Raw genomic sequence first — 10486 nt, 5'->3', positions numbered from 1 at the left:
AAATGGCAACATTTTTCCCACTTCCTTAACCTATCAATATCTCTGTGTAAACTGTTAGTATCCTTGTAGCAACTTGCCTTTACACTTATTTTTGTGTCATTTGCAAATTTGGCACCAGTACATTCACTACCTTCCTCCAAGTCACTAATATTTATTGTAAACAGTTGCAGTCCCAGCACTGATCGCTGTGGAAGCCCATCTGTTACAGGTCATCAATCTGGAAAATAAACCCTTATCCCCCACTTGCTGTTTCCTGTCCATTAGCTAATTCTCTATCCATGCCAATGTCCTACCTTCAACAGCATGGGCTTTTATCTTATGAATTAATTTTTATGCAATACCTTATCGAATGACTTCTGGAAGTCCAAATATGACACCCCTACTGGTTACGCTCCATCTACAGAGTTACTTTAATTCCCACTATTGATCTAAAATGTTAATTTATTTTCTCTCCATAGATGTTGACTGACTTGTTGACCACTTCCAACTTTTTTTATTATTTTCATTTAGGAACATAGGAATATAGGAACAGGAGTAGGCTTCTCAGCCCTTCAAGTCAGCTCTGCCATTCAGTAAGGTCATGACTGATCTGTGGCTTAACTATATGCTTGCCTTGGGCCCATATCCCTTTGATACTCTAGTTGAATAAGTTTGTCTATATCAGATTTATATTTACCAATTGAATTTGCATTGATCCCCATTTGAGAGTGGGATTTCCAAACCTGCATGACTCTGCATGTTGAAGTGCTGTCTAATATCTCTCCTGAATGGCCTGGTCCTAATTCTTAAAGGATATCCCCTGATTCTTGAACCTTCAACCAGTGAAAATGGTTTATCTTTATCTACCCTGTCTTTCCCTATTAATATCCTGAAGACTTTGATTATACCACTCCTTAATGTTCTAAATTCGAGAGAATAAAGACCTAATTTGTCTAATCTCTCCTCATAAATTAAACCCTGAAGTCCAGCAATCATCCTTGTAAACCTCCCTCCAGGGTCAAAACATGCTTCCAAAGGTGGGTGCCCAGATCTGCTCACAGTCGTCTGAATGGATTTAGATTAGATTAGATTCTCTACAGTGTGGAAACAGGCTGTTCAGCGCAACAAATCCACACCGACCGTCCGAAGAGTAACCCACCCAGACCCATTTCCCTCTGATTAATGCACATAACACTATGAGCAATTTAGCCTGGCCAATTCACCTGACCTGCACTTCTTTGGACATTGGGAGGAAACCCACGCAGACACAGGGAGAATGCGCAAACTCGGCACTGACAATTTGGATTAGATTAGATTACATTACATTACATTACAGTGTGGAAACAGGCCCTTCGGCCCAACAAGTCCACACCGACCCGCCGAAGCGCAACCCACCCATACCCCTACATTTACCCCTTACCTAACACTACGGGCAATTTAGTATGGCCAATTCACCTGACCTGCACATCTTTGGACTGTGGGAGGAAACCGGAGCACCCGGAGGAAACCCACGCAGACACGGGGAGAACGTGCAAACTCCACACAGTCAGTCACCTGAGGTGGGAATTGAACCCGGGTCTCTGGCGCTGTGAGGCAGCATTACTCACCACCGAGCCACCGTGCTGCCTCATGGTGGTCCTTTTTATTGGTTTTTATATTTGTTCCATTCCGTGGGATCTTGATTGAATGATTGATTTATTGTCACTTATATTTAAGAGAAAATACAGTGAGAAGCTTCAACTGTCACAATGCTATGGTGCCACTTTGAATAACTTAAAATAATTTTAAAATAGAAAAAAATTTAAAAAGATATAACCAAAAGAGAGTCCATCGTTATTCTTTAACCGCTGTTGCCCAACCATTTTTCTGACCCACCATGGTCAGAGTTGCCACATTTCAGGCACCATCTCTTGCTACTGGACCCACCTTGCTAACTCTGCTATCAGTGCAGATGCCCCTCCACCACCACCTCGCCACTGCCAGCGCTGTCAGTGCAGATGCCCCTCCAACACTACCTTGCCGCGCCAGCACTATCAGTACAGATTGCCCTCCACCATCACGTCACTGCTGCCAGCGCGGTCAGTGCAGATGCCCCTCCACCATTGCCTGGCCGTGCCAGCCCTGTCAGCACAGATGACCCTCCACCATCGCCTCGCCACTGCCAGCACTGTCAGTGCAAATGCCCCTCCACCTCTACCTTGCTGCTGCCAGCACTGTCAGTGCAGATGCCCCTCTACCATTGCCGCACCTCGCCAGCACTGTCAGTGCAGATGCCCCTCCACCATCGCCTCACTGCTGCCAGTGCAGATGCCCCTCCACCATCGCCTCACTGCTGCCAGCACTGTCAGTGCAGATGCCCCTCCACCACTACCTTGCCGCGCCAGCACTGTCAGTGCAGATGCCCCTCCACCACTACCTTGCTGCTGCCAGCACTGGACTCACCGGTATTAGTGATGCCACTCTTCAGAATCTGTACTGTTCTTTGTGATTTTATAAACTTTTCTTTTAATTTTATGCTGTCCCTTACGTCTTTTGTGGGGTGGAACTTTTCCTTCTTATGGGTACAAACCTCTTCTGAATAGTTTAAATGTTTAGTAAAAAATTAGAGATGTCCTTGATTAAAACATTTTACATCTATATCTCTTTTTAGTTCTGGTGAAAGGTAATTGCCCTGAAACTTTGGGTCTTATTTTAACTGTGGACAAATGGATAGCGTTTGAGTATGTCGAGATCTCGCCCATTAACTCTTGTTTCTGCCTCCACTGCTGCTGTCTGACCTGCTATGTCTTTAACATTTAATGTTAGAAACAAGGATGGTAGCAATCTGCACTCTTTAGACATTTGAAATGTAATTGTTGGAGAAGCAGTCTACTTCTGCTTGAGTACACAATGGGCAAAGTGAAAAGTGCCAGTCAGACAGGATAGCAATAAAACAAGGATACTCTTGTCTGCAATTATTTATAGGCTCATTCTCTACTTCCAAACGCTTTCCAGGGATTGGTTGGTTGGTTAGTCAATCAAAAGCAGATAATGTTTTATCAGCCAACCTCCTTAGCGCAGAGTATAATCCTAACTTCACCTGTTATGGCGGTGTAATATATACTATTAAAATATTATGCGATGTTACATTTACAACAAAAATATGTGGAAGACCTTAATTTTGTTAAATTTAAAGGCATCTTAAATGCCAAACGTGCTTTTCGAAATAAATACAAAACAAACGGAATTTGTAAAAATATACTGACGCTGCATGTCTACACAGTGATTTGTTTTGTTTTAACCCCAGTTTGCAGACTGGACGCCTCTGAAAGCAGCACTATCTGAAACTCTGGCAGTGTTTACCTGGCAGGATGTGAGAGACGCTTCGTTGCAGGTTAAGGGAGCGGGGGTCTGAAACAACTCACGGGCTCTGAATGGACAGTACAAATGTCAATCACTCTATGCCAACCAATGGTTATCCCGCTATCCAGCTGTCGTTGCTTTCTGTAGCCATTGGGCTGTCGATCTGTGGCATGATTTCTCCTTGACTGAGACGGAAGAGTGAGGACTAAGGTTAAAATAAGTTGTCTTGTGTGTTTCTTTCCGAATGAACTGAGGACTGATGGAAGTGAATAAAGTGGACCTGTGTGACAGCTTGATAATCTGGGTAAGTGAGTGCTCCTTGAAGTGCAGTGAGTATCCCAGTCCAGTGCTGAGAGACTCACCTGGACTGTCCTCCTGTACAGGTGTAATGTCAGGCTTTCAAACAGCCATGATGGCCCTCAGCGAGCACAGCTGCGACTGTATTGTCGACAGCGTTTGCATTGCTCGAAAACACTTCAAAGATGCCCCAATTGTCAAGATTGTGTTGCGTTTTGTCAGTCTCAAGTTAAATAGTGCAGCAGGAGCGGGTTTTACACATCTCTTATTGCACGGGGAACACTGTACAAATTTAAAGTCATGTTTAAATGAGCTGGAGCCAATTTCTCCACTCTCAATATTGATGAAACAGTATACTGCACTTAATCTTTATTTAGAAACAATTTTACTTGAAATATATTTAAAATATATTAAAAATATATTAAAACAGAACAATTATGGGACGATTTTTCAAATAGGTAGTTGCATTGAACTGCTCCCCTCGACAATGTAGTGCATGGGCCACCAATTGTACAGGAAGATGTAATTTAACTGCGGATGAATGAGAATTAACACTGATATCACCTTTTGAGAATTCCCAAACTAGCTCAATAGCAGGATTTATCAATGCTTTAAAATATTTTATATTAATGAAACAGATTATTAACAGTCAAATCACAGAATTACTGATTTTGCCACGCATTGTGAACTATGAACATGTTTTTAGATCTTTAAAAGTTTAATGTGTGGATACTCTTCTGAGGAAGGCTCAGCTATGCAAAGTAGTTTTCATGTTATACTAACTCATTCCAAGAATCAAATTACAGATTAGTTATGTTTTTAATTGTTGTTTAAATCCATTGGATGAAAGTATATTTTCTTGCTTTTAAGACAGCATGGACAGCAAGAAAGTATATTTTCTTGCTGTCCAAGGCAGAATTTAGCTTTCAAAAAGATAATTTCTTAATATCTATTTATTTAGTGCTATAATAGGTAATATTTTTCTGAAAATGGAAAAAAAATTGATTCAGGTAGCACTTGTGGAGAGAGAAACAGAGTAAGCATTTCAGTTTTTTGACCTCTCATCAATTCTAATAAAGTAAAAGGTAATCGATATGAAATGGTAACTATTTCTGTCTCATTAGATTAGATGAGATTAGATTCCCTACAGTATGGAAACAGGCCCTTCGGTCCAACCAGTCCACACCGACCCTCCGAGGAGTAACCCACCCAGACCCATTTTCTGCTGACTAATGCACCTAACACTATTGGCAGTTTAGCATGGTAAATTCACCTGACCTGCACATCTTGGGACTGTGGGAGGAAACCGGAGCACCAGGAGGTAACCCACGCAGACACGGGGAGAATGTGCAAACTCCACACAGACAGTCACCCGAGGGCTGGAATCGAACCTGTGACCCTGGTGCTGTGAGGCAGCAGTAGATGTTGCCTGATCCGAGTATTTCCAACATATTTTTTTTATTTCAAATTTCCAGCATCTAGAGTATGTTTCTTTTTGTTTCTCTATATTGGCCACTGGATAGAATTCAGATTAAAAATAATGAATACATTTGCATTCAATTATGCCATGGTACTTGGGCAATATTACAACTTATGAAAGCAAAGCTTTGTGTATACTTTGCTTTCTCCACTGGTTTAGTTTTATCCTGTATTTTGTTTTTCTAATAGAAATTTACTTCATTCTCTTGTGAGCTCCACAATAAGGTCAAGATATGATTGTACACTCAGTTAAGATTAATATGTTCAGTATATGGTGTAAGATGTAAATTTAGTAATTATGATGATCAAGTTAGATTCAGTTTGAAGATAGCATCAGTGCTGTCCAATCACAGGATCACATGCAACAGTAGGTGTTTGTTTTGTGAATGCGTGTGTTGATTGAGTTCATTCTGTACTTGCCTATTATAAATGACTGAATTAAACTGCATGTTCCTTCAATCAGCAAATCATTAGGATGTAAGCCTTGCATATCTGACATCACATTGGCGCTGTAAAATCTACTATTAAATGTGATTCTGTATTAGATAACATTTGCTGAACAATCTTGCAATGAGCCCTAAACTAACAATCAATTCAAAATAATTATTTGAGTTTGTTAGAAGTAATATGCATTTATATGCAGGCACTTGTTCTCTGCAAACAAAATGAATATGTTCACAAAGTCCAAGACACCTTTTTAGTATTGCCTAGGGGTTTGGCAAACCTGTAGTTTTCCACTGTTTTCCATATTGGAAAACGTAGGTCAGTCATAGAATCCCTCCAGTGTGGAAGCAGGCAATTTGGCCCCTTGATTCCACATCGGCCATCCATGGAACCTCCCAGTCAAACCCACCTCATCCCTGTAACGCTGCATTTCCCATGGCTTATCCACTTAACCTGAACATCCATGGATACTATGGGCAATTTATTATTGCCAATCCACCTAATCTGCACATCTTTGGATAAGGGGAGGAAACTGGAGCACCCTGATGAAACCCACACAGACACAAGAAGAATGTGCAAACTCCACACAGACAGTTGCCAGAGGCAGGAGTTGAATCCAGATCCCTGATGCTGTGAGGCAGTAATGCTAACCACTGAACCATCATGCCATTGTCAACTTTACAATTAATCAACATTCCTTTTTTTTCCCTGTAGTATAAATGGTTGTGATCAGGTTAAAATTCTTGCATTTGTCCTGAGTGAAGCTGAAATACTTCAGCTTATGTCTTCTTTGTCACAAATTGATCGACCATGATCTTGTTGAATGCAGACTTATGGGGCCAAGTGATCTCCTTCTGTCCCTAATTAATATATTTGTATGTTTTCAGCAATATTAAAGTTATATATGTTAAATGACTTATTAATGCTATGTTGGACTCCTTTTGTGAATGAACATCTGGCTGTAGATGTACTTTGAAAGTTCTGAGGATTAATGTAGACATGATTGCATAGCATTGTATGTTTGTCCTGTGTTTATATTTATACTGTAATTGATACTAACTTTGTGACATGGAAGTCATGGTTTAATAATGCATTTTGTAATGTTATTTTGATGCTATTGAAGATTTATTCTTTGACCTAAAGGAGCAGAGAGATTTCATAGTTTGCTTTGATCATTTATTTGATATGGTCTATTTAGAGAAATGAAAAAAAGATAAATGCAATATGACAGCTGAAATGACCTGTTCACTGTCGTGTTTTTTTTTTGGAGAACAGTTTTAAGTTTGAACTCTTAAGTTTGAAGGAAAAAGGGAAATAGAGGGTTGAAGGGTGTTGGGGAATATTGTGGATGTGCTTCACATAGTAAAGATTTGTAATTGGACCATCCTTAATAAAATCTTTGTGAATCAATAGCACTGTAATACTCCAGTGCAAGAGTCGGTACACCAACAATTCAGTCAATGACATCAGGTGATTCTCATTGTAATGATGCAGTTCACAACTGTGATATTTTATTTATTGATGTTTTACAGTGAATATGTCAGTTTCTTCATAGTGAAGCAAAGGAGATATATGAATTTCACATTAGGACATAAGGGATAACTTTCTTTCCATTTTTTTTAAGACATGATGTGATACTTGCATAAATAAATTCCTAAAATACTGTTTTTTGTGAAGTTAATTTTAGACAGTAGTTTGGCACTGAAGTGGTTCAATGCATTGGAGCAGTGACATGTTGTGTAGTAGCATTGAGGGATGGAATATTTGGTCATCGTCCTCATAATGCTGAGTTTCTGATGTGGGCTGTCAATGTTGGAAAAAGTCAAGCAGCTATTGGGTAGTTGGCACTTTCCCTTGGGAAGAGAGGACTATCCAAAAATGATTGGTCCTAGCATCTTAACCACTACTCTTGTTTTTTAGGACGTTCCTAAAAATATAATTCCCTGATTAAACTTTTGGTCAGCTGTTCTAATTTGTGTCTTGGTACCAATTGTTTTTTTAATGACACTCAATTTAAGCACTCTGGAATGTTTCCACATGTTAACTAACCTAAATTCATGCAAATTATCAATGTACATTTCAGATTTTCATTGAGACGTAACTTCTGCGGAATAAAACCTAAATACAAAACTAAAGAATGAATCATTGTGCTATAACTATCTATGATTCTGCAGAGGAGCCATTTGAGCCAGTGTATCCATACCAGTTCTCTGCAAAGAAATTCAGCTAGTCTATTCCCTCATCTTTCCCCCACAACTCTGCAAATATTTTCTATCCATATAATGACCCAATTCCCTTTTGAAAGCCACAATTGAATCTGCCTTCCCCACACTGTCTCGTACAATGGATTTCAGATGATAACTATGTGCTGGCTAAACTGTAGTATGCGTCACCTACATGTCCCAGTTCACCTTTGGATCTTTTTTGCTATTCTGACAATTGAATAATTTTCTCTACTCTGTTTGGACCGTTCATGATTTTGAACAACTTTATCAAATCTCCTCTTATTCTTCCACACCTCTTAGACAAACAGCCCTGACGTTTCCAGTTTATCTGTGTGACTGAAGTACCTCATTCCCAGACCAAGCCTCCTCAAGATAAGATGGTCTAGATCTGATTTTTTTTTTTCTTATATTAAACATAGGTGTAAGGCATTGCATTCCAGATGTAATTCAGTTGGTCCAACTAAGCAAATCACACTTTACTTTTATGATGTGGAGATGCCGGTATTGGACTGGGGCGGACAAGATTAGAAGTCACACAACACCAGGTTATCGTCCAACAGGTTTATTTAAAATCACAAGCTTTTGGAGCACTGCTCCTTCGTCAAATAAATCTGTTGGATTATAACCTGGTGTCGTGTGACATCTGACTTTGTTCTTATACTACAGCTAAAATATAGATTTTTTTAAAAATTGGCTTTACTGTAACTCTATCAAAATGCTTAATCAAATCATAGTAATTAACCTAATTAACCTAACAGCCCTATTCACATCCATCAACGTTAACCTGGCCAAGGAAACACTGACTACACTATTGGAAGAACCAAAGACACATCCACCAAATACCACAAACTTAATCAGCAAGGATAATATTGTCAAGCTAGTGGACCTATGCCTTACCATCCACTTCACCTTCAACAACTAAACCTATAGACAAACCAACGGAACAACCACGGGATCTCCGATATCAGGGTTCTTAGCAGAGGCAGTAATGCAGAGACTCAAACAAATAGCTCTGCCAACCATCCAAACCAAACTTTAGGTCCGCTATGTGATTGACTCCTTTGTCATCAATAAATAAAACAAATTAGAGGAAACCTTCAAGACCATCGACAATACCCTTACTGGCATAAAATTCACTAAAGAGAAGGAAAACAACAGCAAACTGCCATTCCTAGGTGTCGCAGTACAGCAAACAGCTAATGGGGAACTTCAAATGAGCGTCTACAGGAAAACAATACATATGGGCCAAATACTGAACTACAGAAGCAACCATCCCAACATCCACAAACGAAGCTGCATTAGAACATTATTTCAATGAGCCACCACACACTGCAGCATAGAGGAATTACGAAGAGCAGAGGAAAATCACCTATAAGTATTCAAAGAGAATGTGTACCCAATGAACACAGTCCACTGATTTCTCAGCAATAAACCCAAAAAGTAGATAAAATGCGCCCAGAAACCCTAGCCAGTCTCCTGTAGACGCTGGTTTGAAGTTCCTCATTGGCTGTTTGCGGGAAGCAAACCCCAGTGTTTAACTGTAACAGAAAGAGGAAAACGAGCTTCTACATCCAGCTTCAAGACCACAGCAACTCTTGAAAGCTAAAAGTAAAAATCCTGGTTTTATTGGACCTTGACTCCACCCATTCAGGTTGTTTCTATTGTTCCAACTTTTTTAAAAAACCAAGGCCTCACAAGCTGTTTAATTTAATGGCTTTGAGCAGAACTATCTGGTGCCTCTGTCTCAACCTTTCTTCATTTTTTAAAAAAAATGACAAAATACACCTCTTAAAGCCATAGTATCGTCACACAGAAACCATTCATGTAAATTATTTCTGCACCCTTTCTGATGCCTTTTCACCTTGCCTGAAATATAAAGCATGTAAATGGAGGTATTACTCCAGTTGATTCTGAACTGGTGTTTTATAACTTCCTTACATTTGTATCCTCAACCTGTCCTACCAACTTCATAAATTAGTGAATGTATGGCTCTAGGTCTCTGCTCTGCAACTCTTTCTTATACATTATCTCTCCTCCCAAAATGTATCTCTTCACATTCTCTGCATTAAAATTCATCTATCTGTCCACTCATTCCACCATCCTGTTTATCCTGTTTCACCTTTCATAAAAGCATCAATCTGAAATGTTCATTTGGTTTCTCTCTCCACAGAACTGTTGTGCTCAGCATTCTGAACATTATTTATTACATTTCCTTCAGATTTCTAGCATTTCGAGTATTTTTCTTTTGTCAACATTGAGGCCCTGTTTTTATCTGATACAATGCTGAGCAAGTCCTGAGAGTGCATTATAACTGGTTGTCCTAAGATTATTTTCCACTCTTAGCTGAAATAGAAAAAGTGATTTGCAATTAACATTTTTAAAAACTCAGGTCAACGTGGAGTTGTGATAGAGCAGCATTTCATTTCTTTAACTAAGTGCTTCTAACATTCACCTAAGCTGATGCCAATATGTTGAGCTGGAAATGTGTTGCTGGAAAAGCGCAGCAGGTCAGGCAGCATCCAGGGAACAGGAGATTCGACGTTTCGGGCATAAGCCCTTCTTCAGGAATGAGGAAAGTTTGTCCAGCAGGCTAAGATAAAAGGTAGGGAGGAGGGACTTGGGGGAGGGGAGTTGGAAATGTGATAGGTGGAAAGAGGTCAAGGTGAGGGTGATAGGTCAGACTGGGGTGGGGGCGGAGAGGTCGGGAAGAAGATCTCAGG

At 39.9% G+C, this 10486-nt stretch overlaps 1 protein-coding gene across 1 annotated transcript in view; it reads left to right on the top strand.

Moving 5' to 3' along the window:
* The first annotated feature begins 3476 nt into the window (after positions 1 to 3476).
* Positions 3477 to 10486, top strand: part of hook1 (hook microtubule-tethering protein 1) — an 86744-nt gene continuing 79734 nt past the window's right edge. Inside the window, exon 1 of the mRNA XM_043699279.1 lies at positions 3477 to 3625. Within this exon, the coding sequence (XP_043555214.1) occupies positions 3581 to 3625 (45 nt within the window). The 5' untranslated portion in view covers positions 3477 to 3580. The remainder of the gene's footprint in view (positions 3626 to 10486) is intronic.

The sequence above is a fragment of the Chiloscyllium plagiosum genome, chromosome 11, assembly GCF_004010195.1.
Source record: "Chiloscyllium plagiosum isolate BGI_BamShark_2017 chromosome 11, ASM401019v2, whole genome shotgun sequence".
Taxonomy (NCBI): Eukaryota; Metazoa; Chordata; class Chondrichthyes; order Orectolobiformes; family Hemiscylliidae; genus Chiloscyllium; species Chiloscyllium plagiosum.
This window is presented reverse-complemented; position numbering and strand designations above follow the sequence as displayed.